This window comes from Natrix helvetica, assembly GCF_964273705.1.
Source record: "Natrix helvetica genome assembly, chromosome: 11".
Lineage (NCBI taxonomy): Eukaryota > Metazoa > Chordata > Lepidosauria > Squamata > Natricidae > Natrix > Natrix helvetica.
The window spans coordinates 18,509,058-18,536,663 of NC_138562.1; the positions used below are offsets into that span (position 1 = coordinate 18,509,058).

Consider the following 27,606-nt stretch of genomic DNA (forward strand, 5'->3'; position numbering starts at 1 on the left):
ATGCCGAATGTCCTGGCACTATAATGTATTAATTTTGTAATATTATTATTTGACATACAGCACCTTAAATACTTATCGAATTATACTGGAGGTCTTCTACTGTAAGGAACAGAATAGATGAAGCTTTTTCCTGGGGAGGGGGGACAGGACCTAGACGCCTTCAGGCATACCTATATCTATGCTACATATTGCACTAATGCTCATAAAACAGTCTTCCCTTTCTAATAACCAGGATAGAATGTGGGGTTTTTTTTTTTTGGCAAATAAACTCTCTAATTTGTTACTTTAAAGCCATCTTGCATGTATTATGCAGGCATTTGGAGAGACTGTGCAACAGTCCTTTAATCTAGAAATAGATCATATGTACAAAACCGGTTTAAATGGCACCTTATTATAAGTAAATTACATCTGCAAATTTACATAACTGAATAGTGATGATTGCTTTATTTAAGAAAAAGAAAGCTGGAGTTAAGGGAATTCTGAAAGGACCAACATCCAGACTTTTTACTTTTGTTTTGTTTTGCATCAAACCATCTGGGCCCCTCAAATGCACTTGCAAAATTACCTTAGCCTTGACTACCTCTGCAGCTAGAAGAATATCTAAATCACTAGACAGAATCAGATAGCTCATTCTGATAAATGCTTGTTTTGAATCCCAGTGGCTGTACGTAGGGCAGAGTTGGACATTTTATTTATTGCTTATCAAAATATAACCCAAGCCAAAAGTAATAGAGTCAGATTACCTGAGCCAAAAGGAACTCTCCTCATATCTCTTGAATTCATGGGTTTCTATGCCAAAGTTATAGCATAGGAGAGAAAGGTAACAAACCTGTAATTAAATTAGAGTAGTTTATAGCATAGTTTTGTAATTTCTGTTTTTAAAAAGCTGAGAATTAACCAAGTTTATTTTTTCATAGTTCTGAAGGACCAGGGCAGTACAACAGAATAAAAAAGCATTTAAGATCTAATCTCTGACCTCTTTTGGCAGCCTTATCAGGATGTCTTTACACCGCTGAACACACCTGACCGCTTTCTGAAAGTCTGCTAAAGCAACTGCCTAAGAAAGCAACATTATATGCTAATGAATTGTTAGAATGACACATGGGTTTCTTTTAAAATAATGTTTAAAAATGTAATACAATTTTGCATTAGAGGAGCAATATGGGAAGCAGCAATTCAACCAAGTGTAGAATATAGTTTTTGAATATAGTTACAGAATGTTATTTATTGTAGTATTGTTACTGAATAATAACAATATGGATAAAATCCATTTGTTGCCCTCATGCTGCTACAATGAATTGAATTATTTTTCAAACATACAGATTCAGCCTGGTAAGACAGAACTTTGAATATATCTTTCTGTATGTCAGCTTTGTGCATCTTCGCCTCAGCCTCACTGCTGCAGTCCTTGTTCAGCTGATCATAAAGTTTCTCTAGATCCTGTAAAATAAAGCATACAAGCTTAAAATACATACAACCACTATAATATCACCTACTAAAAACTTACATTGGAAACCCTCAACTTACATGCAGGGCAATGTCAAGGAATTTATTTGCAACGGCAGGTTTTCCAACATCCACCCAACCTTTTCCAGTCTTCATTAACATCTAAATCATAAAAGACATATGCAGATTTAAAAGGAGTCAGAAATATTGGCAAATCTAAAACTATATATATATATTATGTAATCTTTTAGAGACTTTTATAATGTGGTTGCTTTAGGCACAATAACCATCCTCAATTATTTAAGGTAAGAATATATATATCCTATTTCTACATCATTTCTCAGCTATCATAATTTGTTTAAACCGTTGGCTTGCAACAAACTAAAACTGTCGATTTCTCTTGGACACAGAATAACATTTGAAATATATTAGGAAACAATATTCTTCTAACGTTCTTGAACCTTATCAACTCTTTAGCATTTCAGGAAACAGAATACAAACACAAATAATATGTGGACATAAACTATATTACCAAAATTTGCCTTCGTATCATTTCCTCGTTTGGATCACTTACTTCACAAATCATCATCAGATTGCAGGCTACATGGCGTACTAGAGAAATATGCAAAGACATTAACTGTTTCAATGCTCAGTGAAAATGCAAAATAGACGTAAACAGTATAAAGGGAAACACGTTTGAGAGAGATAATGCTGTGCTCAGTTCACCGTTTCCATTTGTTCCAATTCATTCACTCCAGCATCAACTTCAAAAAAAACCCAACAGCAAACCCTAATGTCAGTCTCTGCCTCTGATTCCCTTTAGTGCTGACATTAGAAAGAAAATATTTTTATATTGCAAATACTGTGATTTAATGGGGCACAGAAAGGTATAAAACATCTATAGATTTTCAAGAAGGTAAGGACATTCATGAGAGGTTATGCAAGAAGCTAAACAGAAAATATTTTACTCATTTTAGTAAATCAGAATATTCTTGCTGTGATTTATGGCTGTGAATTCAAACTGACATTTAACTCTTTGCATATCAGTGATACCAGGAGCTGTTTTTTTTGCAACAGTCCAATTCCATAAGTTAACTGCACTTTCCTCAACCTGTAGGGGAAAAAAAACAACAAAGATAAAAATGGAAAACCCTTAAAATTCACAGAAATCATTTAAATATAAATGAAACATCCAAAATGTTAACGCTATGCAGTGATTATTTAATTTCATCGTTAGGTCATTTGGAATTGCAGGAAAAATGTAGAAAAGAGAAACAGGAGCTAGCGGCTATCATTTTGCTAGAGGGTCAAAAAAGCAGAGGTGGACAGAAGATGGCCTGGCAGGTGCTGGTAGGTCACCAGCTAGTCTGTGATGGGTTAACAAGTATCATTGAACAAGTGAAGTTGAACCATCTCTCTTCACTCTTTCCTCAATTATGCTGAAAGACTTGGGCCAATGCACACCTTTGGAAATACAGTATGTGGAAGAACAGAATATTAATTAACACATCAAATGTTTGTAATAGGATTTTTTGATGGGCTACTTCCCTAAATTTTCAACCTATTCCCTTTAATGATTTTTGTTTTTGTTTTTCTTCCTCTACCTGGGCTTTCTGGTTCTCTTTCCACTTTTCTTTATTTGTACTTTCTATCTTGCTGAACAGCTTCTCAATATTGTCTGCTATATCAAATAACGTCTCTTGGTTCATCAATTTTTGAATTAACTCTGAAAGATATAATAACATTAGAATAAAAATAGAGGCAGCAAATTGTTTTCAAGTCAGACAACTTAAATTTTTCCCCTCTTGTTCCAGTAGCTGGATAAAATGCCAGAGCCCAAGGATGTCAGTTGATGGGGTTTAAATAAGAGTTCTCCTAAGGCTTAAGCAATCCTAAAGGGTTTTCTTTAGGATTCAGCATCAGGGGTCAGCTTGCCCTTGCTGCAAAGATTGCAATGTGAAGTTTCCTTCTCTTCTTATCAGAAGCTGCCCGGACAGAAGTGAGTCAAGAGGAAATATGGTGCAGTGGCAAGAGCGGCAAGGAAAGAGGCCATCCTGTCCAAGTCTGATCAAGGCCAACCATGATCCTGAAGCAGGTGATGCCATCTCCTCAAGCAGCCAGGTGCCTGCTAGGTGTATGGCCTTCTGTATTTCCCAGCAGCATTGGGAAAGATTGCAAGAGGCTGTCCTTCTTTTGGAAGTTTAGACCTGCAAAATAATCCTACAACAATCCCTTAACATACTTCCTGCCAACAAGGTTGGGTGGGATTATGGTGCTGACAGACAATCTGATTCTGACCTACAGACTCAAACTGTTAGATAGAATCCAGAGCAGAATCAGAAATCTCTTTGAAACAGCAGGTTTGAAAGAACCTGCACAGAGAGAAAGGAGTCAATAATACCCCTAAAGTCAAATATTTCTTTGTTGTATGCAAAAGTTACCTCTTATTTCCAGACTGTCACTTTCATCTTCCATTTCTGCCACGTAAAATAACGTGCCCTTGAAAAGAATTTTTAAGAATGTTAAAATAGAATGGAAACCTGATTTTTTTTTTAATTAGGAATAATGTCTGCGAAATACAAAAAAGAAATCCAGTATTTAATACTACATATAACTACGGCGGCAAGGATTGCCTTTGCCCAGAAATGGAAAAACAAACTAACTCCAAGTGAAGATGAAATAATAAGAAAGGTTATGGACTGTGCTGAAATGGACAAACTAACTAAAGAAATTCAGGGAAAAAAAGAATCAGAATTCTACCAGATATGGGCTAAATGGTATAGGTGGATGGAGGAAAGAAGCAAGAATCAATGAAGGAATGTAACAAAACTCAAAAACAATAGTTATGAGTAAAATAAGAAAGTTAAGAATGGTGAAACCCAAATGAAATACAATAGAAGGGGAAATAATAAGGTGAGCGGTATCGATTGATAATTGTTACTAGAAAGAACAGGAAGCTCCTGTTTGTATTGCATTGTGTAAATGTGTTGTACGTCTAAGTTTTGTGTGTGTGTATTTTACGTGTTTGTTAATAAAACTGATTTTTTTTTAAAAAAAAATCTTAATCTTTATAAAATGTCATTTAAAAAAAAATCTTTATATCTTAATTGATTATCTTTCCCACAATATTTTTTCCTGCTTTGGGCATCCTCCAGCCTTTGCTGCGTTGACAGAGCTGCAATGAGGACCAGCTTTCTGCTGACCCAGCGAAGGCTCCTTGGGGGTTCTCGAGGATGCCCAGGTGGCCATGAAGAAGGAAAGACCACCTCCATTTGTTGCCCTTTCGCAGCCCTTTTCTGGCCAGCCAAATAGTACTTTACTTTTACATTGTTAGTTCCAGCCAGTCTTCTTCACAACCTGAAGATAACCATTAAAACCCAGGCAAGAATGCTTCTGGGAATGTACTTCCATAGAAGCTCACCAGCTAATTTTTCTTTGGGGAACAAGTTGTATATCACATTTACTACAAGGCCTCATTAAAAAAAAACAGAGAATGTGTCTGATAACCATTTTATATCAGAAACAGCCTGGGAGCACCTTTTCGGACTAGCCAATTTGGTTAAAAGGTATGAATTTTCATGTGCTGCAGATTAATCCATACAGATAAAGTGCCTAGAAATGTTCACACGTTTTAATCAAATTCTTCCTCATGTTTGGCCACTCTGGACCAGTGTTTTTTTCCAATCTTGCCAACTTTAAGAGGTGTGGACTTCAACTCCCAGAATGCCCCAGCTGGGGAGTGGAGGCCCACTCCTGTTAAAGTTGCCACAGTTGAGCCACACCGCCCTGAACTGTTCTTCTCCGCCAAGGCTTTAGATCGGGCGTGCTTCTGCCACTGCACCTGGGGAAGCTAAAAGGAGCCTTTCAAATCAAGGCTTCTCCTGAAAGGAAAAACCCTGACTTGACACGAGGCAGCTTCCCAGAGGCCGAGAAAATGGCCGCCCGGCTTTCCCGCCCAAACGCCGCCGCCCCGCCTTCTACGCAAAGCATGCCGGGAGTCTCCAGGCCGAGCCTTTCAGGCGTGAGCCTCGCCGCCCAAAACCACAATCCCCGGCAATCCTAGCGGCGAAGTCGCTAGGGCGGCCAATGAGGAGGCCTAGGGAAGGGGAGGGCTCTTCTGAGCGACAGGCGCTCCAGCCAATTGCCGCTCGGCGGAGTGGGCGAGTCTGAGGCCGCCCGGCTCGCAGCTCAAGATGTCGGGGCTCCTCGGCGCCACCCTGAAGATGCTCACCAGGGACTCGTACTGCGACTTGAGCGAGTACCTGGATCATCACTACAAGGTGTGTGTCGGGGTGTGCGTGGGCGGAGCGCTCTCCGGACTCTCTGTACATGCTCAGAAACCCGCGCCGGCTGGAGTAGATCTTGTGCTCGTGGGGACGGGTTGGCTTTGCCTTCGTCCAGGCGGTAGGGGGAAATCATCATCATCATGAAACAACAACAACAACGATCATAGATCTGTTGTTTATGCCTCCTTGTTTGCCTGCCCCTCGCCCCCCCCCCATGGGATTCCAGCTCCCCTCCCCCTTTGCTGGCCGCTTTTTTTGGGGGGGGTTGGCTCCATTTCAGCTGCCTTATGAAGCCTGGACTACAACTCCCAGAATCCCCTAGCGGCAGGTTTGAAGTCCTGGCTGAGCCGACCTCTGGATCCTGGGCTGGTGCTGGCGGTGGCTGATGGGTCCTTTTTTGGGGGTGTGGGGTGTCCTTTGCAGGGCCGGAAGGAGCTGCAGGCGGAAGACCTGAAGGACTCCTCCACCCTCTACGTGGGCAACCTCTCCTTCTACACCACCGAGGAGCAGATCCACGAGCTCTTCTCCAAGTGCGGAGACGTTAAGCGGATCATCATGGGCCTGGACAAGAACAAGAGGACGCCCTGCGGGTTCTGCTTCGTGGAGTATCCTTGGCTTGGGGGCCCGCGGCTCAATTCTGGCACGCTGGCGGGAGGGGATACTGCTGAGGGGTGGGGGGTGGGGGGGCATTTTGAGGAGGAGGAGGAGGAAGAAGAGGAGAAAAGTGGATGGAAACTCATCAAGGAGAGAAGCAACCTGGGACGAAGGAGAATCTTCCTATCTTCCCTCCTCGGGACGATTCACCAGTGGGACAGCTTGCCACCAGAAGCTGTGGGTGCTTCAACGCTGGAGGTTTTTTTAAAAAAAGAGACTGGACAACCGCTTGTCTGGAATGGCATAGGGCAGGGGTGTCCAAACTTGGGAACTTTAAGACTTGTGGGGAATTCTGGGAGTTGAAGTCCACAAGTCTTAAAGTTCCCAAGTTTGGACACCCCTGGCATAGGGTCTCCTGCTTGAGCAGGGAGCTGGACTAGAAGACCTCTAAGGTCCCTTCCAGCTCTATTCTGAATTGAAATTAAGGCGGCTTCTGCCTGTTCGTGGCAGTTGCACCCCGAGCCAGGCTGCTCTTCTGGGTGGCACAGTGGCTCGTTCTGCCCCGTAGCACCTCTTTGTGCCAAGGGAATCTTTCCAATTTTGCTCCATGGTATTTTTGTTAAAGGTGCTGGGCGAAAGAGTTGGTGCCCCTCATGGGGCTTGTAGTTCCTGACAGCAGGGCTGAGAAGCTTGTTCTGTAGCAACAGTTTCTGGCCTGGTTGGTGTTGCTCTGACGGAAGCAGGTCGCACTCTGTGTCTTGGAGCCTGATCCTGCGAATCTTTCCTAAAATAAGACTCCAGATACTACACAAGAACTGAAGCCAAGCACGCCATGCGTTTCATCAACGGAACTCGCCTGGATGACCGTGTTATCCGGACAGACTGGGATGCAGGATTCTGGGAAGGGAGGCAGTATGGCCGTGGCAAGTCAGGCGGGCAGGTAACGATGGGTAGCTGGGAGGGGACTGTGCCTCGAGGGCCCCATTTCACCAAGGGGGGGGGGTGTCCCTTCCTCTGGAGACCATTCTGAGTTGTGGGGCTGGATCCCAGAAGCACTGAACTTTGCCAGCAGAGATCCCTTAGCACTTGGAGGTCGAGCCGTCCAAGGGCAGGAATATGCACCTCTGGATCTTACTTCTACCACTGAGTACCCTTCCCTCACTTGGTGGCCTCTGGAGCTGCTGGGGTACCACTACTCCCCAAATTCCTACATCTACCCTTCACGGGAGTTTTCGAACCTATCATTCCGGGTTGCCTTTCCCTATCTTTGGGAAAGGAAGTCCTTTCAATTGTATAACTCCCTGGCTTGCAAGGATGAAAGCTTCATCCATACCCCTGTGCTCTCCTGTTCTCCATGCAAAGTCCTTGAGTTACGTGAGCCAAGGGAGGCTGTATCAAGGCTGTAGAGAGAGCAGGAAAGGAAAACTTGCCAATTGCAGGCTGCTTCCAGGCTTGAGGTGCTTTCAGAATGTGCTTTGCAAGCTTCTTTCCCAAGTGACCGTCCAGGGATGACTTTTGCAGCACCCATCCAGAATGGAGGGTAGCTCCTATTTTGTAAAGCCTGGGATGCAGACGGATCAGTCTCTGTGGTCAGCTGGACCTTATCTTGGGGTCTCTTTCTCTCTCTCTCTCTCTCTCTCTCCAGGTAAGAGACGAGTACCGAAAGGAGTACGATGAAGGAAGAGGCGGCTTTGGCAAGATGTTCCAGCAAGAGTTGCCGAAACAGTAGAGGGGGATTTAAATAATTTGGATGGATGGCAGGAAGGAGAGCTAAGCGCAGCTCGTATCTCCTTGGACAGTGGGATAGAAGGGAGGGGGAAAGGGCTGGCTTTTTTTTTTTTTTTGCCAAGGTTAGTTCGAGACTCCTTTCTCTCACCTGTCACTGTTGTTTTTTTTTATGCTTATCCTGGCCTGAGTTGGGATATGGTCCAAGTGGGGGTGTGGGGGGGAAGTGGGCCTGCGGTGGAAAAAAATTGGAAGCTTAAAAAGCCATTTCTTGTTTTGTTTTCACTTTTTCTGTATGCTGTCTTAGTGGTTGTAATGCCCCGGGGTGTATAAACTGTCCTGAATGTTTTAAGAGGAGGAATGAGACTGCAATAAAAATGTCATTGGTCTGAAGAGACTGCTTTTTTTTGACATACGGTTACCTGGGTGGAAGCCTAAGTAGTGTAGAACCGGGCTAGAAAACAACACACCTACAGAACCAAATGTCTCCAGCAAGCTTTTCCCTCTGGTTTTGTCCAGGGCCGGCTGACTGCATCTTCTCAAACTGGCTCAGAGGACTGGCAGGGATTTAGGGGGAAGGAAAAGACATCCCAGGAACTACCTGTGGTAGTTCATACATGCAAATGTGCTTTGCTCACCCAAAAGACAGATGTTGTTATTTGTCAGTTATTCGGCATCCTTTTTTCTTTTTCTTTTTGCAATTCTTCTAAGTTTCCGTAGTGAGATCCCTGCGGGCATTCCGGGTATCTTCTGCCCGTTTGTTTAGCTGACCTAACGGAATTGCTCCCCCAGCACAAAGAGCTGTCCCCTTCCCACCTTCCCTACACATGTCTGCAGGGAGTAAGGCTGAATTGGCGGCGGCGGGGGGGGGGGGGGGGGGCTTTGGGATGTTGAGGCTGGAGTTTTTCGGGCAAAGGTTTGGGGAGATTCCAGGTCTGTCCAGCAGGAGGCGCCACAACAAGGTACCGATTTGTCCCGTCCCCCCCACTCCCGGTGGTCTCCGGCCCCTGGCCATTAACATCCAGCCCAACTCCAGAGGATTGTTGGGGGGTCTGGAATGGACACGTGACTGCGAAGAAGTTCCCACGTGCAAAAAGGGGCCCTGGTCTCTTTGCCTTCCGAGGCAGCCCCTCTCCCGCGGCCCGTCTGCTCTGAATGAGACGGCAGCGCAAAGAAGGTGGTCCCGGAGGGTCAGGAAGGCAAAGTCCCGGAGAGTTCCCCGAGTCTGGAGAGCGGCGGCCTGGACTCCGCAATCCCCGTTTTTGAGGAAGCCGCCTGCCTGGCTTCTCTTTCCGGCTGGAGCCTTCCAGCGCCCGAGGCTCTCGGCTCTGCCACGCCGATCCCAGGTTTGAAGGCGGAGGCGAGGCCGCCCAGCCGCTCGCTCGCTCGCTCCGGGCCTCGGCCGGGAGTTGCTTCCAGCCTCGCCCCCCTGGAGCCCGCGGTCCGGGGGAGCCCGCCTGGAGGAGGCGGTCGCTGGCGCTCGGCCCGCCCCTTCCCCGCACTAGATATCCCGCACCCCACCGGCCGCCTCCTTCCTTCCTTCCTTTCCCTTCCTCGCCGGCTGCCGAGGAGCTGCGCGGCCGCGGCTGGTGAGAGGGGGCGGGCGGGGGCGGGCGGTGGGGCTGGGGAGCCTTCCCTCTGGCGCGCCCCGTCCGGCGGGCGCCCGGCTGCAATCGGAGCCCCGGGTTGCATCAGCGCCGCCGGCGGAGGGTCAACAGGTGCAGCTTCCACCTGAGCGTCCCCCAGCCGCGGCGGGAGATCAGCCAGGGCGCTGGCCGGAGATCCCCGCGGGCAGGCGGCTGCGAGTCCTTCTCTGTCCCGCCAAAGTTTCTGGCTCTAAACCCTGCGCGGGGCGGGGACTTTCCTGGCAGCCTGCGCGGGAAGCCCCCGGGGAGGCGGCGGGGAATTCAGCCTCGTCTACCGGCCGGCCGGGCAGAGCGGGAGGTGGGGGGCGGCCCTGCGCTGTTGCTTCCCCGCTGGCTCTTCCCCGCCTGCCCTAGTTGGGCTCCCCTCTAGCCGGCTCCGTCCCTGGGGCTCCGTCCGGGGGAAACGGCGAGCCTTATCACCTCCAGCTGGCTCTTCCTGCGGGAATGGTTCGCTCTGCCGGGGGCTCTTCCAGTCCCCGGGCGGCTTCGTCCCTGTCGTCCTGCCGCGCCTTTCCCGGCTGCTGCGACTCCGATGGGGTCAGGGCGTTGGGCCGGGTGAGGGAGAAAGGGGTGCCCGAAAGCAGGCGGAGAAGTTCCCCTCGCGGAATCCAACCCTCCCTGACGCGTCCCGTCTGCTTTTCCCTCCTGTGTAGTTTGGCAAGGCTGCTTAGGGAACCCAAGGGGGGAAGGGGACCCTGTTGGGGGGGGGGGGCAGGAGGGCACCTTCAGGGCCAGGAACGTGGCTGGTGGGGTTTTCTGCCTTTCCTCTTTCCAACTTTTCCTTGTTGCCTTCTGCTTGCCAGGGCCTTCTGGGCACCGCTCCCCTAAGAAGTGGCAGGGAATCAGGCCGGGCACGTTCACACAAATGCCCATTTCTAGCCTTCGGGCCTGGCGAAGAACCGCTCTGCAAAGGGCATGTATGTTTCTGCCTGGCTGAATGCAAACGGCTCTGTTCCTGTGTAGAATGTTAAAGTGCGTCAGTGGCCAGGTGCTAATTGCTGGAGATGAAAAGGGAGCTGCAGGCAGGATGCTCCTTTGCAGGGAAGGGGGGACCGGGGGCATCAGACCTTCCTGGCGCTCTCTCGCAGATCTCTTGGCGCAGCGGACTTTCAAGCCAGCCTCGTTAGTGCTGCCTGGCAGGTTGGACTTCACAGACTGCGCCTGGGCTTGGGGAGGTCTCGGAGCCGCTTCAGAGAAAAAGAGAAGCGGTCCTCATTCAAGACCCTTCCCGGTTTCTGCATCCGAGGTGCTTCCAGGCCACGCGGGGCGCAGGTGATTGCGGGGGGGGGAAGTACCACAAGGGGGGTCGGCGAAGAGTGTGCAGTTCAGTGATACGACTGTGTGCAGTTCAGTGATACGGCTTGGCTACAGACAGGGTAAGCGAAGAGAAATGTGGGGAGGGGCATTTACAGTGCAAAGCTTGCTGTGAGTAGGGGGGAGGTGCTTGGTTTCGTTCTGCAAGAAACCCTGAATTGTTCAGGCTTGGATCCTGGTCTGGCTGACACGGAGCACCGGTCCGGTCTCGTCCTTTCCCAGGTAGGGTGTTGATTTATTGGCTGTTCCTGTCCCTGAATTCTGGCAGGTTCTGAAGGATAGACCAGAATAGTTACATAAGACATGCCTAACCGTCAGATCACTACCATTGCACCCAGCACAGGGAACTGGGAAATCATTTGCTTATTTGTTTGTTTGTTTGCCAAACTAAGATTGGCTGGTTTCTTAGCCTGTGCCCGCCAAGGCATCAAAGCGTGCCATTGTGGGCACCCGTGAGAACCTGGTCAGGGGATCTCACCTCTGGAGAGTCACCTGTTGGCCCCACCTTGGGGTTACCCTTCTAGTTACTCTTTCCTTTGGGTCCTGGCTGCACTGCTGGTAGCAGGGGACGGGAATGCCGGCTGCCTTCCTTCCTGGGTGGATCTCCTGACCAGTCCCTGAAGGAGGCTCCAGACAAATGTGCCAGGATCTGGGGTTAATGGGCAACCCTTTACTTAATTGTCGAGAGGGACCAAGTTGGGCAAATGCATGCCCGGCTATTATGGGAGAGAGCGGCGGCCGTCTGGCCTCTGCCCCGTCTTCTAATGCAAGCAGTGATGCAGCTTCTGCTCGCCATCTGTCTCTCTGGGGACCTTTTAACCCCGTGGTTGATGTCTCGCTTTGCAGCCTCTCCTTGCCAAGAAGCCGCAGCTAAAGCAGCCACCGGGTGACTCTTTTTCTGCCAGAACCAACAGGTCTAAATTGGCAGGGTGATGCCCTCGTCTGTCAACAGGTGCATGGAGCAGCTCGTTTGTTTTTCCTTGCATTTCCAGCAAGCCTCACGCAATGGGAAGCTTTGTTTTTTCTCGGTGAGAAGGCCCTGGGAATATTTAGCAACCCTTTTGGAAAGGGCTGGAGGAAAGAAAGCCAGAGGCTTGGAAGAGAGGATTGGATTAGAAATGAAGGCTGTCCCGTAGAAACCCCCCCTCCTCAACCTTAGGGGCCCGAGGGACCTGTTCTGTGGACCGGTTTCCATGGACCAGAAGGGGGCTGGTTTCAGGTGATGCCCTGTGTCTCATGGATGGGGCTTCGCTTGTTTGCATGGCCTGGCTGCTGGCATTCCACTGTTGCCAGGGAGCTGGGGAGCCCTGGCATGGAGGCGAGAGCAGGCTTGCTTTTAGCTGCTTCAGAAGAGAAGAGGAAGAAGAGGAGCTTCCCTGACTTTCAGGAGGGATGAGAGCAGGTCCTCTGACTCCCACCTCTGAGCAGGGGCCAAATGGCCCCTGACGGGAGGTCAGTGATGCCGTGGTACATTTCCTGCTTCGGGAACATTTCGGATTGCTCTCTGTGGCCCTATCAGACTTGGGAGATCGCCTGAGCCGGAGAGGGTGAACTGCGGCACCAGCTCCCTTCAAAACAGTCGCATTCCGGGCCTGCTTTTCCTTCCGCAAGTGCCTCCCCCCCCTCCCCTCGTTCCTCCAGAGGTGCGTATCGTTTTCTAATAAGTTACAGCTGATGAACAGGAAGGCATAAAGAGCCACCTCCCGTGTCCGCATTTCCCTGTTGGGGACTCTTAATGGGTTGGCACCTGGCAGAGACCTTCCAGGCGTCTGCCAGGCTGGGCGAGAGGGAAGGAGGGGTGGGGGTGGGGCGTTGTTTTCCTCTTTGCTAATTTAAATAAAGAGAAAAAAATGAGAAAAAAAACCCACAACCTAAACCAAACATCCTACAAAGAAAAGCCAGGCCAGGCTCGGAAATGTGTTAGAAGCGAAACAGGCGTAGCTGCCCCTGCGCAAAAGGATTTCTCAGCACGCAGGAGCCCCGTTGGCCTTGATCTGATTTTAGAAAAACGGGCTGAAGTGTCTCGCCCACCTCTTCCCAGCCTGGGGGATGGTGGGGGGGGGGGCTCCGAATGCAGCCCCTCCTGCCTTGCAGAGCCCCTCAGCCTGGCCTCTTTCCTTCCTGAACTGCCAGTCTCTGTTTCCCCTTCTTCAGACTCCAAGCCTGGCCTGCGCCTCTCTTGATGTCTCTGGCTTGTTCCATCTGTCGTCCAAATGCCAAGGTCACCTCACGGCTCCTGGGTGACTTTGCTGGGGGGGGGCATTTCTGACCTATGGAAAGCCCCCGACTGAAGGCTGCTTGCAAGGACCAGTGAGCAGCCGGGGGCAGCGCACCTGAAATGCTGGTTGCCTGGAGACGGTGGAGCAGAGGGCTTCTCAAATGTGCCCGTCGGGCGCTTGCGGACCCAGCCTTGGCACTGAGAGTGGATCTGTGGCCTGACCCTTCAGGGTTCTCCAGAAATCTCCTGGAGTTCCGAATGGGCAAAAGCTTTGCTTGAAGGGCCGGCTGGCTTCCTCTCGTCTCCTGGCCCAGTGAGATCCTAGCAATTAAAGTATAGGAGGTTTTTTTTTAGTGGGTGATCCCGGGGCAGGACGCTTGGCTCTCCGGCCACAGAGTGTGTGCAGGCGCTCCCTTCGTTGCACGTGAGGAAAGGACCCTTCTGCTCTCGGAGGGGCCAGGAATTAACATGTCTCATGACGGCCAAAACCCAGAAACAACATCTGCTTTTCCTGCATGTACAACTCGCCTGGGGTGAGACTGGGAGGAGTCAGCCGCCCGGGTCCTTCTCTCCCAGGCGAAGGATCAAGTGGCCCAGGACCTCCGCCTTGAGTGCTGCTGGCACGAACTGGCCCAGAGGCTGCCTTCCTGGAGAGCGATGACGGGGCAGCTGCAGGAGAGGCAACCATGGTGTCCTTCGGCCACTCAGTCCCTGTCAGTGCCTGCTTGCTTTGGGCTCCCCCTTCCCTGCAGTAACCTTGGCTACGCTGCTGCCTGGGCCGTGAGGATGGCCTCTCTGCCCAGCTACAGCTGCAAACCCTTGACCTTCTTCTGCCTCCCTGTCAGCTATTAATAGGCTGAGGCTTCCAAGACACAACTGCTTCCTGCTCGAATGGCAAACTCTCTTGAGTTTGGTGGCTCTTTGGAGTTGGTGGCGCTTCATTGGGGGCTTTGCTAACTGGTGGTCAGGAAGGGGAGACAGGGCAAGACCTTGCCTGGAGTGAGGAGGTGGGCAGCACTGACAGGGACTGAGGTTCGGACACCCTTCCATTTGGGGCTCCCCCCCCCCGATTTGGGACCTTCTGGTCTTTGCTGCAAGGAGGGGGTTGCCCAGGATGCCAAGCGGGCAGGAGTGGCACCTAGGAGGCTGCCCCCTTCTCGTCCCCTCTGCCCGATTGGCCCCCTGGGCACGGTGCTGTCCTCCTGCTGCGGTTTTGAAAGCTGCATTCCAAGGGAGCGTCTCCTCCTGCCAGAAGGGGCTTTGTGGACATTCTCACGTTGTCCCTGGCCACTCATTGACAGAGGACTAATGTTGTAAGCAGCCCTGGCACCTGGGCATGTTTTTCATTTGCCAGCCCTTCTCCCAGAAAGCTGGCTGAGCCAAGCCAAAGGCTCTGGGCCTGGCCAGGCAGTTTGCCAGGGTCCCCTCGTCTGCCCGGGGTTTTCATTTGCACCCAAAGGCTCGGGGGTGGGTGGGTGGGTGGGAGCTGAGCCCTCCCACTTTTTGTGTCTGCTTCCATGCCAGGCGCCTTTTCAGGCCCTCTGAAGTGGGCAATGGCAACAGGAGCAGAACTCACATGAAACTGGCCGGCAACCCTTCCCAGGGCACTAGACTCCCAAGGCTGGCACACTGGCAAGTTTTGATGCCTCGTTGTGCTCCATCACTCCTGACAGCAGCTTCGTAGCAGGATAAATGAAGCGTCCGAGCTGGGCTTTTGCCCTGGCTGGAAAAAATAAAACCTCCTGGAAGTGCTGACTGGGGAAGGAAAAGGATCAAAGCTTTTGTCTGCTAAGTTTTCGTAAAGATTTTCTGGTGCACCGGAGTGTGTGATCCCAGAAGATCCTGCCAGGCTTGGCTGGACAGTTGGTGGGAATGCTTCCCCGCCCCTGAACATAGCCAGGAAAGGGTGGGGGGCTGAGGGGGCTTTTCTCCCTGCGCTTATGGGAACTTCTTCCCCAGGGAAGTTCGGGCACTTGCCCTCGTGGGAATGGTCGTTTGGGGCAGCTGGGGACAAAAGCTCTGGAATTTTTTCTGGCACAGAGTGGACTCTGGCACTTTGTCCAGCCTCCGTCCTGGGAGATCTCTAAATGAACTTCCACTGGGCTGGGGAATAGGCTGCTGAGCACGTCCACTGGGACGGCCTCTTTTTTCCTTCCTTCTAGCTTCCGAACTGTGAGATGTTAAGGGGGAAAAAAAATCTGAGCTCCCTCAGGAGTAAATCTGAGGCATGCAGCCTTTGGACACCTCAAAAGACCCTCCCATCTCGATTAACACGCTCCCCCCCCCCACTCTGGGAGTCCCAATGAGGGAGGGAGAGCAGCTGCGGGTCAGGCCTGGGAAGAAGAAGAGAGGGGGGCAGGCTGACTCTGATGGGGTGAGGGCCAAAGGGGGAGATGCGAGTGAGACCTGCTTGCATTAGTTCTCCTCCTCCTTAAGGGGGCAAGGAAGAAGAGGAAACTCACCAGGGATAAATTCAATTAGTTCAGGGCAATATTTCATTTTGAAACAGATTTCGGCATCTTTGAATTGCTGCTGTTTTTCCAAATCTTGTTCATCTGATTTAAAAACAATTTTTTTGGGGGGGGGGCTCACTAAAGAGATCCGGCTTAGGTCTTCCCCTCCCTCCCAAGTGTAACCCTGCAGGAAGCCTGAAATGATCTCCCTCCCACCCACCCACCCACCCCCAGCAGCAAGGGGAAGAGATGGTCATTAATCTGCTCTGCCCATCGCTCTGGAGAGAGAGAGAGAGGGCAGAGGCGGCTGCCTTGGCTGCCTCTCCCTTTGGACAAAGCTATCCATCAACAGACGGAGGCCGATGGCACCTTTGCATTGATCGAAGCCAGCAAGAGATGGAAAGCCACAAGCCCTTCCTCCCTCTCTTTCCCCAGCCTGTTGCCCAGAACGGACCCTCTGCCTGTTTTAATAAAGACCCTCCGTCTAGGCCACCTTAGGAAAGCAGAATTCCTGAGCAGGAATTCCATGCTTGACATTCAAACCAAGATGCGCTTGGACATCACAGAGGGAGCTGCCACCTTCTGGAGAGGACAAGCAGCTCCTGGACTGGCCCTGGGTTCTTGCTCTCTGCCTTTGTCTAATCCTGGGTGCAAAAACCATCCTTTCTAAGTGCCCCACCCACCCCTCTTTCCTGCGCAGGTGTAGCTGCCACGCCCAGCTGCGGTTGTTGCTGTTTTCTAAAACTCTGATGAATGAGTTAAGTGCGAGCCAGGTTTGCAAATCGGGCTAAGTTATAAATCGTGGTTTACAAAGCATTGTGGTTGAGTTCCCAGAATGTACGAAGCCAAGATGCAGTACGTAGCATGTTGAATGGCAGAAGCCACTGACTTGCTGGCGAGAGTTGGAAGGATGAAAACGAGGCAAAATTGGGGGAGGGGGGAAGAGACTCGTTCTGCATAATCCCACCCTGAAGCCTTATCTTGCCCTGCGAGTCACATGCTGCTGTGTCTGGTGATGGGCTTGAGGGTCTCGTCCAGCCTGGCTTAGCTCAAGTTTGTCCTGTCGCCTGTTGACTGAAGTTAGCTACACTTGGTTAATAACAGAAGGTGCCTCCCTGCCGTTTATTCCAATGAGCAGCTTAGGTAAACACAATTAATCCAAGTAGTTGACAGAGGGCTGTTTTCCTTTGCTACCTTCTGCAGGGTCTGTGATGCACAGAGGTGTAATGTGTAACCACAGCTGGCTACCTCTGCCGCTTTGGCCGGAGCGTTTTTCCTAAGATGGCGGTCTTGTTCCCAGCTCTCTCTGGGCTTTCCAAAACGTAACCTTAAATCCGGGTTTCCAAATAGGTGGATGGGGGCAGCCGGGCACCTTGGATCTCCGCTCCTCTAAAAACATCATTTCTAGAGTAACCTTTGGGCGCCTGGACTGCACTTTCTCAGCGTTATGCCTTGAGTACAATTCCTGTAGAATCCACTCGGAGATGGTGCAAGAAGACTTTTAAGCCGAGCAGGAGATATCTGCAAACAGAGCTGACCCTGGAAGAAGGGAACTCAGCTCAGCTATGCTGGGGTAACCCAGCCGAGGCACCCCCAAGGTTGGGTTGGGTCTCCCATCTTGAGCTCCCTGGGACTGCAGGCCTTCCTCCCCCACTGCTGGCTGACCAGCTCTATGGTTTTCTCTGCTAGGTCCTTTCGGGAGACGGGACGTGGCGCCACCATTTGCCAGGATGCTGAAGAAAACCTTGACCAACTTTGGCAAGAAGCTGATCCGGCAGCGGACGGTGGACCTGAACTCGCAGGAGTCTCAGCTGGCCCGTTGCCTCTCCACCGTAGACCTGATTGCTTTAGGCGTGGGCAGCACCCTTGGGGCAGGGGTCTACGTCTTGTCCGGAGAGGTGGCCAAGGATCAGGCTGGCCCGGCTATTGTGCTCTGTTTCTTCGTTGCGGCCGTCTCTTCTGTTCTGGCTGGCTTGTGCTACGCAGAGTTTGGCGCCCGGGTGCCCAAGGCCGGTTCTGCCTACCTCTACAGTTACGTCACCGTTGGGGAAATTTGGGCCTTCACCACAGGATGGAACCTCATCCTCTCCTACATGATAGGTACATAGCCGCCCGCTCGGAACAAAATCTGCTGAATGAGGATGTGAGAATGTCTTAAGGCGGAATATACCATGGTTTGCTTGTAGCATGAAATCAAGGAAACATGCTTCCCATAGGCTAAGCCAGGGGTGTCCAAACTTGCGAACTTTAAGACTTGTGGACTTCAACTCCCAGAAGAATTCTGGGAGTTGAAGTCCACAAGTCTTAAAGTTCCCAAGTTTGGACACCCCTGGGCTAAGCCATCCCTGAATTGTGATGGGTTCTTCTATGGGATTTTTCCTCAGATAGTCCGGCAAATATGGCCAAACATCAACTCATCAAAGTTGCAAGACAAGCTTGCTTAGGAATGATCTGCAATATTTCCTGGACCCTCAAAATTGAGCGTCCTCCCAACTGTTATGAGTAGGGATTGGATGATAGCCAAGAAAAGGACTCGCATCTGTAGAATCCAGATTAAATTATCAGCCTTTAGTGCACTTGCAAACAGTTCCTGACCAAAAATGATTTGGACCGCAGCTTTAAAAGGGTCTCCAGGTGTGCTGGGTTGAAAGGGGAAAAAATAGCAGAAGCTGTTCAACAACAGAATTCTACTCCTTTGCTTTGTCCATCCAGCTTCACCCAATGGGTTGGAGTTGGGGATTGGAATAACCCATTTTCTGAGTTTGCACAGGTGAACCAGAAACTGAGGGGGCCCTTGGTGAGCTTGGTGGGTTTCTTGCAGTGGTTTCATTCCCCAAATCAGATAACCCTCATCAAGGGCTAGGCAGAAACTGACCCATTGGGCTGAGTTTACATGACATGCTAACTCATTCACCACAGTAGGTCTTTTGCCGAGTTGGTTAAGCATGTTCCCAGGTATGCTGGGCATGCACTGAGCATGTAAGCATGGAGTGTTGTATGTGCAGCTGCTGCTGGGTTGGGAAAGGGGTGGGATCCCTGCAGCCTTAAGGGCCAGGGGGGTCTTTTGAGCCCTTCCACCATCCTCTGCTCCTGAGAAGGGACAAAAGTCCCTTCCAGTCCCGCCTGGCAGACTTGCTTGCATTCATGAAGATGCCGTTTTGCACCCTCAGGGACAGCAAGTGTGGCTCGGGCTTGGAGCTCCACCTTTGATCACATCATTGGAGGCCACATCTCCACTTTCTTCCGGAATCACACATCTTTGCACCTGGAGAACGTGCTGGCCGAATATCCTGACTTTTTCGCCCTCTTCCTGGTGCTGCTGCTCACAGGTGAGGCGTCTTAACCTGCCTTGCCAACTCAGGCGGGCAGGGGCTTCCTCTCAGCCAGTGGGAGGTCATCCAGGGCAGAGCTGGCCTATTGGTTTAAGAAGGGAACGCCAAACGTACCTGCTGTGAAGTGTCTCAAGATGCTGTACAAATTGATTCAATCTTAAGAAAAGAGAAATGTATAGAACATCAATGCCACAGCAATGCTGTTTGCAGGAAGTGCCCGGGGATTTTTGTAAAATATATGCCTGGCATGGAGGTTGTTTTTCTTCCCTTTTCATAACTCTGGTGCAGAGTTTGATACAAGATGGGCAGCTGTGTAAATGTTTTAAACAAGCAAAGCAGAGCGATGGGAGACTCACAGCAGGAAGGAGAAAATGCGCTTCACGCATTGATCTTCCACTGCGGAGTTTCTCGACTTTGGCAGGTAGCAGATGGGTAGACTTCAACTTGCCAAGGTTCATCAACATTGACCTCCTGCCTTGGCTGCCCCCAGAGGACCCCATTAATGATCAGCCAGTTGACAAGTAATGTACATGGATCATGAGAGAGGAGGCTGATAGCAGGGCCAGCATTCTTTGGGAATCAGCGGGAGGGTGGTGTTGGTCTCCACGAGGTTGGCTGATTGGCTGTGGCCGGAGCAGAGAGCTGAACTGTCTTGAAATTGGCAAGCTTTCGGTTGCTGGGCTGTGCCTTCCATTGACACCACCGGGCCCTGCAAAGATGCAGCTGGATTGGCGATTCCATGAGGCTCTTGGTGCTCAGGAAGTACCGTATAAGTATAAGACGCTCCGAAGTATAAGATCCACTTAGCTTTTGGGGAAGGAAACATGAAAAAAAATCTGCCTCTGCCTCCTTGCAGCAAACAGCCTGTTTCAGCTTCAGCACAGCCTGATTCGCACAAGCAACTGATTGTCGATTGGATCAACGATCAGCTGTTTCGGGCTGCGGGGATTAGCCTGTTGCCGTCTCCATATGCCCCCTTTTTGGACTTCCCACGCCCCATTTTCTGCCAACTCTGGGTGGTGGGGATCAGAATGGAAGGAAAATGGGGCACGCAGAGGCCAAAATCAGCACACGCAGAGGCCGAAAACGGGATGCGAAGGTCAAAAATGGGAGGCACCAATAAGCAATTGCAATCCCTGCAGCCTGAAACAGCTGATGGTCGATCCAACCGACTATCAGCTGCTTGTCCTAATCAGGTTGTGCTGAAGCTGAAACTGAAACAGGCTGTTTGCTGCAAATTGCTGGGTGGCAGAGGTCAAAAGGTGGGGGATGACGGCTAGCCGGGGCTACATTTGGTCTATAAGACGCACCCAAATTTTCACCCTCCTTTTGGTGGGAAAAAAGGGCGTCTTATACTCTGAAAAAAACAGCAATTGCTGCTAACACTCAGGCCAACAGAATTTGCTGATGTTGGTCATTAACAATAGCCAGGAAGGTGCCAAGTCGCAGCTTGGGTACAGCTGCAGGAAGGGCCCACATTCCCAAAGCACAATAGAGCCGGCAGAACAGAATGGCATGAGGCAACTGGTGCCAGGATGGCACAGAACATGCCTGCCCTGTTTCTGCCCTCTGGAGGAAAGCTTAAAACCCGGAGACCTTCCCACCCCCCTCCCCGAGGAGCAACCACAGGCCCGGTCTCTCTTCTTTGGCTTCCAGGCCTGCTGTCGTTCGGAGTGAGCGAATCTGCCCTGGTGAATAAAATCTTCACGGCCATCAACTTGCTGGTGCTCAGCTTTGTCATCATTGCGGGTTTTGTGAAAGGAGACGTCAAGAACTGGAACCTGTCCAAGGAAGATTATCAGAACCGCACGCAAAACCTCTTGGACTCTGGACACAAGTACGGGACCCCTCCCAAGCCGTGGCTCCCTCTTAGCTTTTCCACAAGGGGAGCTGGAGGCTGGCACCCCCCCCCCCACTCCCCGCCATTCTCCTTGCTCCAGGGTAGCATCTGCTGCTACAGGTTTTCTTTTGGTGTGTGTGTGTGTGTGTGTGTGTGTATCTGCGTTAATGGCCGAAGGGAAAGCAGCAGCCAGTTAGAAGGGCTGCCCCTGGAGGAGACCACTTTCCTCCTGCCCTCATCTGCCTGCCTGCCTCCTCCAACAGGGACCACTTTGGCAGTGGAGGGTTTGTCCCCTTTGGCTTCGAGGGAGTCCTCTCGGGGGCTGCCACCTGTTTCTACGCCTTTGTTGGATTCGACTGCATCGCCACCACAGGTAAAGTAGCGCTTTGGAGGCGGCGGAAGGGCTGGTGGGAAGGGAAGGCCGTTCCTTAGCGCTCTCCTCAGGGTGCTAACTGGGCCGGTTCCAGGCTGGGTCCAGTAAGCTAACAGTCAGGACGGAGAGTTGAGGATGGCCTTGCTGGGAAAGGGCAGTGTGGAAATTGCCTCCAAACTCTGGGAGGAGAAGCTTCCCGAGGGCGGGCGATAGGTGTCCTCGCTTGCTTCAGAGGGCAATTCTAGAACCGGGGCTCCCTAGAAACAAATGTGGATTATTCCTAACCATTGAAGTTGTTTGGGGAGCCTGGCGAGTAGTGGAAGACCTCTAAAGAGCCTCTGGTCAAGGGCGCTCGGCAGGAGGATTTTGTTGGAATCTCACCTGCGTCATTCAGCACCAGTGTTGGGTTCTGGAGCCCACGCTCCTTACAGGTATTTGAGCTCTTCGGCGCTTCCGCGCAGTGCGTGCATGAGCCCTTACCTCCTGCGACGCTATGCTACGCCTACGTGATGCTCCAGGTGCCGTACGCTCCAGGCGCATAAGCGTCGAAGAGCTCAAATACCGGTAAGGAGCCTGGGCGGGCGTGCCCTAAGGAGCACTGTACCGGAACCGTACCCGGTGCTCCCGGCAGGCACTGGTACGCCCGTGCCGGGGTGTACCGGTCGTAACCCACCACTGTTCTGGACGTGCCCCCTCCCCCCCGGTTCTTCTGCAGGTGAGGAAGCGCGGAACCCTCAGCGGTCAATCCCCCTCAGCATCATCATCTCCCTCCTCATCTGCTTTGTGGCCTATTTTGGCGTTTCGGCTTCCTTGACCTTGATGGTTCCCTATTTCCTGGTGGATAAAGAGAGCCCGCTGCCCGATGCCTTCAAGGCCGTGGGCTGGGAGCCCGCCCGCTACGTGGTGGCCATCGGCTCCCTCTGCGCCCTCTCTACAAGGTAAGAGAAACGAAGGGAAGTGGCTCAGTTCAGCCAGAAGTCCTCATCTCTTGGCTGGCGGGATTGATACCTGCCTCATCAAGGTGACTGACAGGGAACTTGGTTATTACCCGTATTTTTCGGAGTATAAGACGCACCTTTTCCCCTCAAAAATGAAGCTGGGTGCGTCTTATACACTGAATACAGCATTTTTTTGCCTCACGAAGCCCCACCCCCTTCACCAAAATGGCCATGCAGAGCCTTTAGGAGGCTTTCAGAGTGCTCCTGGGGGCTGGGGAGGGCAGAAATGAGGGAAAAATGGTCTGTTTTTTGCTCCTTTTTGCCCCCCCCGGAGCACTTTACAAGTCTTCTAAAGACTATCTATGCCCTTTTTTTAAAAAAAGAAAATGGGCCCGTTTTTGCGAAAAACGGGCCGTTTTTGGGAGGTTTGCAGAGTGCAAAAACTTTTTTTTTTAAATTTGCCTCTTCAAAACCTTGGTGCGTCTTATACTCCGGTGCGTCTTATACTCCAAAAAATACGGTCATTCTTGAGCTCAGAACAATGCTTTTTAAGCAGTGACACCCAATCAACCTGGGTTTTAAACAGGCCATTTTTGAAGAAAAGGGTTAAGAGAATGTGATGGCAGTTGAGAGGTCTGAGGGGAAAACCCAGCAGGATTCTGTGGTTTGAAGGAGAGTTTACCTGCGTATGTCCGAAGGAAGTGAGAGGCTACCAGAGAGGAATTCCTGTTCCTAAAAGTGGCTGCTTAAACCATGAAAGGCAGAAGATGGGGAAGGGCCTTTTAATGAGATGTTGGCCGATGAGCAAGCATTTTTGGAACGGGGCAAATCCCTTGGTTCATGGAGAGGCCTGCCACCCCACTCCACCCTCCCCCATCCTAAATAGGACCCAGAAGCCAAGTGGAGAAACACCAGAGGCCATCCATGGCTTTTGCTCTCTTTCTCTGCCGTGCAGTTTGCTTGGATCCATGTTCCCCATGCCACGAGTCATCTATGCTATGGCTGAAGATGGACTGCTCTTCCGATTCCTCTTCCGGGTTCACAGCCGGGCCAAGACTCCCTTGGTGGCCACTGTCGTCTCGGGCATCATTGCAGGTATCCCTCCATTAATGGGTCTTCCCCCACCCACCACCCACCTTAATCTGTGATCCAGAGAGAGATATTTAACAGCCTCCCTTCTCTTACAGCCCTGATGGCGTTTCTCTTTGAGCTGAAGGACCTGGTCAACCTGATGTCTATTGGCACGCTCTTGGCGTACTCCCTGGTGGCTATTTGTGTTCTCATCCTCAGGTGGGGGCCTCCTTGGGAAAAGAGCTGGTCTCTAGGCGCTGTTCCCTCGGCAGCTTAGCTGGTAGGCAGGCAGGCTTTGCAGAGGGATGGTTATCATAGAGCAGAGCTGGAGAAGCTACAGCTGAGAAGGTTGAGAAACAAGACCTGGCCTTCAGGTTTTTGTTCTCCCAGGACTCCTGGTTTGCAGAAGGGCTAATCGGGAATTCCTGCTTTGGCCACTCTTGCTTTCCTGACAGGTACCAACCTGAGCTCTTCAGGTACTCCAAAGATATGGAAATGCTCGAGATCAACGGAAGCGAAGAAGAAAAGATGACCATTAATTCCGCGGTCGGTGATGGCCAGAATGCATTCAAAGAGAAGTTCAGCTACAGGAGTCTTTTAATCCCCTCCGAGGACAACCCAACCCATGTGTCAGGGCGCATCGTCTACATCAGCACCACGATCGTTGGTAGGATTACTGGGGAGGGGGGGGGGGAAATTGGGTGCCCTTGCTGACTTGCAGTTGAGGGCACCAGTGGCTGAGACGAGGGGACTTCCCGAGACCACCGGAGTGAGCAAGTGGCCGGGCTTGGCTCCTTTGCAGGAGACCTAAGAGGAGAGCAAAAAGAGAACAGAATCACGTTCCAGGATTCCGGAGTTGAGATTTCACAGACGAAGGGCTTCTCAGGCGTGGGAATGGAAAAGCTCTAACGTGCCTAACCCTTCCTTCCCTTTGGTCTCATTTCCTTGCAGCTGTCACGATCACTGCCCTGTGTGGCATCCTGGCCCATGAGTGGGAATCCCTCCTGGAGGCCAGCGTTGGCTGGGTCATCGCCTGTGTCCTTCTCCTGGGCGTTTTGCTCGCTGGCACGGCCGTCATCTGGAGGCAGCCAGAAAGCAAGACACGCCTCACTTTCAAAGTAAGACCTCTGGCCGGCTCTTCCTCAGGGGGCCCCATGTGGGATGGAGAGGAGGTGCCTGAATCCGGAGCCTCGCCCTTGACAAAGGAGCAGGAGAGCTGGACGGTTGTCCCCTCCATGGCCCTTTGCCATGGAGGTTATCGCCTGCCTTCAAGCCAAGTTCCCACGCTGGCTGGCCCCCGCCCTCCCTTGGCCTCCCCCAACTGGCCTCCTCTTCCTTTCCAGGTGCCTGGCCTGCCTTTGCTCCCTCTCTTCAGCATCCTGGTGAACATCTACCTTATGATGCAGCTCGATGCGGGGACCTGGGCCCGCTTTGCTGTCTGGATGGCCATCGGTAAGGCACTCGCTGTTGCCCGATTGCAAGGGCTGCCTGGCGCAGAACCTTTCCCGCGTGGTGACCCCAATCGGCCGGGCCTGCTCTTAACACCGGGGATCTTTGTCTCTTTCTCAGGCTTCACCATCTATTTTGGTTATGGGCTCCAGCATAGCGAAGAAGGGCGGGGGCCACAGCAGCCCCAGTCAGCCGCCGACAAAGGCCTGCCTTCGGCCCACTCTGAGCTGAGCCAAGAGATCGCCATCTGAGAGGAGCGGCTGCTTCTGTCCTCCTTCCACTCCTTCTGTGGACACCCCCGAGTTCTTGTTCGCCTCCTGCCCCACCCTTCAAGAAAAAATCCGTGGCACGCGGGGCCTCCACTGACACATTGGACTCAATCTGTGGCAGCAGCTTCATTTCGCAGAAGAGGTGAATAAAGCAAGATGGGATAAAATTTAGGGGGCAGCGCCTTTCCTCCTAGGTGGGATGGGGAGGGGAGAGCAACCTTCAGAAGAGAAGCTGTTACACATGGTTTATTTATTTACCCGGCTTTGCTGGCTAGATTGCCTTCCCCAGACCTAGATGTGTGTAAACGTGTCAAATGTGAAAAGTTCCCCAAATGATCATCTTGACTACCAGTCGAGTTTTAACTATTGTTTGTATGTCATTTCCCCCCCCCCCCAGAGATGTTAGGTGTTGTTTTTTTTTTAAATATCGGTGCAACGCCATGCTCTTAGCTTTTTTAAAAAGTTGGACTCGCCTAACCCCACCTGTCAGTTTACTTTCTTTCCCAGATGCCCTTGGTCGGGGGTCTGCAGCAGAAGCAATCTGACAGCCTCCAGAAATTTACACAGCCTGGGAGTTGTAGCAGTGCAAGTGTTAGGCTGGAGGATAATTGCTTAAAATAATTGTGGTTGATCTGAGTTCTGCCATTGTTCTTGCCAAACATTATCCGATAGGTTTCTGGGGTTTCTCAGATAAAATCAAAACGGATTATTTCTACCAATGGGATACAAAACTCGCTTACTTAACATGCTCGCATATATGGATTCAACGTCCTGTACACATTCGGCCTGCAATAGTTTATTCGCGAGAGCAGGCTGCAGTGCCTTGAACGAATGGGTAGTGTGGGGGTGAGAGGGCCAACGGCTGAGTAAAGTCCTAGTAAAATAAGTCAGTTGGTTATCATGAAATTAAGCCTGGGGAGAACCACCACAACATCAGCCTAGGGGCTCCCCCATGCTGGGAGGTGATGATGCAAGAGAAGGGGAGGGAAGCTGGGCACTGTGGCCAGTAGCTGCCAACAGGAAAGCATTTGACCCCGGTGCCGCCACCTTCTGGACCAGAGGTCGGGGCTAAAGATGGAGGCCAAGCAAACGCGTAATGGCCCGCTGTGTCTGGTTGCTTAGAAGCAGACCGTAGCTGGCAACAGCTCAAAGCAAAGTGAAGTCATTGCCAGACTTCATCTGTTGCAAAGATGGCAAAGCCAATAAACCCTCACTGGCTCCAACACAGGGTGAATATTTTTTTCCCTACTAATAAAAGAAGCCAAATACATGGTCCAGCTAGTGATTTCCTGTTTTGGTCCATCCTGAAATTGGCAAGGAAATCAGCCCCTAATTTGGAAAGCACCAGGCTGGGCAAAGGCAGGATGGGGACAGCTTGTTTTCTCCAACCGTTAAGGGGGAAAAGTGGGATGCTTTCTCTCCCGATGCAAATTATTTACCTTGGACTGGAAAAAAATAATTCTGAGAATTCCCCAGAAAGCTGGATTGTGATGTTGGTTATACGTATGCAGACACACTCCACTTACGTCAGAAGGAGGCCAGGCTTTCTAACAACTGCCCCGGGGCCAAGTTCTATCGTGCCAAAGCCACTTCGAACTTCACGCAGCTCCGTTCCAAGCCTTACAATCAATTTCCCCAACATTTCCAAAAGCAAATTGTGAATGTGCAGGGCCAACACTGAATTTGTTGTGTTTGGGAAGTTAGCTCTTCACACACACTTTCGACGTTTCCTCCTCCTGAAGGGAGATTTGGCACAACCTCCGTTCAGGATTTGTAACTCAGTGGCAGAATCTTCATGGGTGGAAAGTCCCAGAAGGGGACCCACCCTGAGATCAATGGGGCCAGGTCAGCAAAGGCAGCTTCTCCTGTTCCTAACTTCACCTTATTCCGCAGCCTTGCTCAGAGCAAGAGTGGGGAATTCCCACTTGTTTTAACAGAACGTTGTCGTCTTGTTTGAACATCTACGTTACATGTGCACAAAAGTTCTTCAACGTGAATATGACACGCAGCACCTTAATGCGTTTGTTGGACCAAATAAAATGTTGTGCCATGATTCGGTGTCCTCTGTGCTTTGTAGAATAAAGACGAGAACGCACATGCGGCCGTTTCGGTTGTCTCGGTGATGCTCTAGAGCAGTGTTTCTCAAACTTGGCGACTTTAAGTCCTGTGGACTTCAACTCCCAGAATTCCCCAGCCAGCTATGCTGGCTGGGGGATTCTGGGAGTTGAAGTCCACAGGACTTAAAGTCGCCAAGTTTGAGAAACACTGCTCTAGAGGCGTGGAGGAGAGGAAGAAAACCTGAGTAGGGCAGAGAACAAGATCCATCCATTTCCCTAGAAATGCCGCACTCGGGTTTAGATGAGGTGAGGAAGGCTCGCCCTACAGATTTCAGCACAAAAGAGGAAAAACCAGCCCTGGCGAAGATAACAAAGATAACAGGGACCCGACTGGGTGATGCAATAGGGGAGCAGGAAAGGCAGATGGGTTACATAAGCTGAGCAGAGACAAAGTGACAAGTTTGGATTGGGAGATCTGGGCAGCCTGCAGGCAAGAGAGGCTTGCACAGAGGCAGCTAGGGAGGAGGCTGGGAGCCGCCCTGCTGAGGAAGGGGGCCGTACTCTGCCTACAGGGCCAGGACAGAGGTTCCCGGTT

General features: G+C 51.2%; 3 protein-coding genes across 3 annotated transcripts in view; 2 read left to right on the forward strand and 1 right to left on the reverse strand.

The window, feature by feature from the left end:
* TEX11 (testis expressed 11) overlaps positions 1–27,606 on the reverse strand; it is a 39,569-nt gene that overhangs the window by 11,143 nt on the left and 820 nt on the right. Inside the window, exons 2-9 of the mRNA XM_081964374.1 lie at positions 3,888–3,945; positions 3,051–3,172; positions 2,473–2,557; positions 1,979–2,058; positions 1,528–1,608; positions 1,321–1,440; positions 977–1,057; positions 744–829 (exon numbers count right to left, since the gene is read on the reverse strand). Of these exons, the coding sequence (XP_081820500.1) occupies positions 744–829; positions 977–1,057; positions 1,321–1,440; positions 1,528–1,608; positions 1,979–2,058; positions 2,473–2,557; positions 3,051–3,172; positions 3,888–3,921 (689 nt within the window). The 5' untranslated portion in view covers positions 3,922–3,945. The remainder of the gene's footprint in view (positions 1–743; positions 830–976; positions 1,058–1,320; positions 1,441–1,527; positions 1,609–1,978; positions 2,059–2,472; positions 2,558–3,050; positions 3,173–3,887; positions 3,946–27,606) is intronic.
* On the forward strand, positions 5,571–8,444 carry NCBP2 (nuclear cap binding protein subunit 2). The gene is made up of 4 exons (XM_081964401.1): positions 5,571–5,726; positions 6,156–6,337; positions 7,128–7,266; positions 7,972–8,444. The coding sequence occupies exons 1-4, from the start codon at positions 5,640–5,642 to the stop codon at positions 8,053–8,055; spliced, it is 492 nt and encodes a 163-aa protein (XP_081820527.1). The 5' UTR covers positions 5,571–5,639; the 3' UTR covers positions 8,056–8,444.
* Positions 9,532–27,007, forward strand: SLC7A3 (solute carrier family 7 member 3). The gene is made up of 12 exons (XM_081963757.1): positions 9,532–9,640; positions 17,372–17,782; positions 18,853–19,011; positions 20,671–20,851; positions 21,118–21,227; positions 21,943–22,165; positions 23,121–23,260; positions 23,353–23,455; positions 23,692–23,903; positions 24,188–24,354; positions 24,580–24,688; positions 24,806–27,007. Exons 2-12 carry the CDS (start codon positions 17,413–17,415, stop codon positions 24,934–24,936), a joined length of 1,905 nt encoding a protein of 634 aa, XP_081819883.1. The 5' UTR covers positions 9,532–9,640; positions 17,372–17,412; the 3' UTR covers positions 24,937–27,007.

Bases quoted from the DNA above. Each gene is read 5' to 3' on its own strand.
- NCBP2 (XM_081964401.1), top strand. From the start codon at position 5,640: ATGTCGGGGCTCCTCGGCGCCACCCTGAAGATGCTCACCAGGGACTCG. The intron at 5,727-6,155 runs GTGTGTGTCGGG...TGTCCTTTGCAG, and splicing joins ACCTGGATCATCACTACAAG to GGCCGGAAGGAGCTGCAGGC. The intron at 7,267-7,971 runs GTAACGATGGGT...CTCTCTCTCCAG, and splicing joins GTGGCAAGTCAGGCGGGCAG to GTAAGAGACGAGTACCGAAA.
- SLC7A3 (XM_081963757.1), top strand. From the start codon at position 17,413: ATGCTGAAGAAAACCTTGACCAACTTTGGCAAGAAGCTGATCCGGCAG. The intron at 21,228-21,942 runs GTAAAGTAGCGC...GTTCTTCTGCAG, and splicing joins CGACTGCATCGCCACCACAG to GTGAGGAAGCGCGGAACCCT. The intron at 23,456-23,691 runs GTGGGGGCCTCC...CTTTCCTGACAG, and splicing joins ATTTGTGTTCTCATCCTCAG to GTACCAACCTGAGCTCTTCA.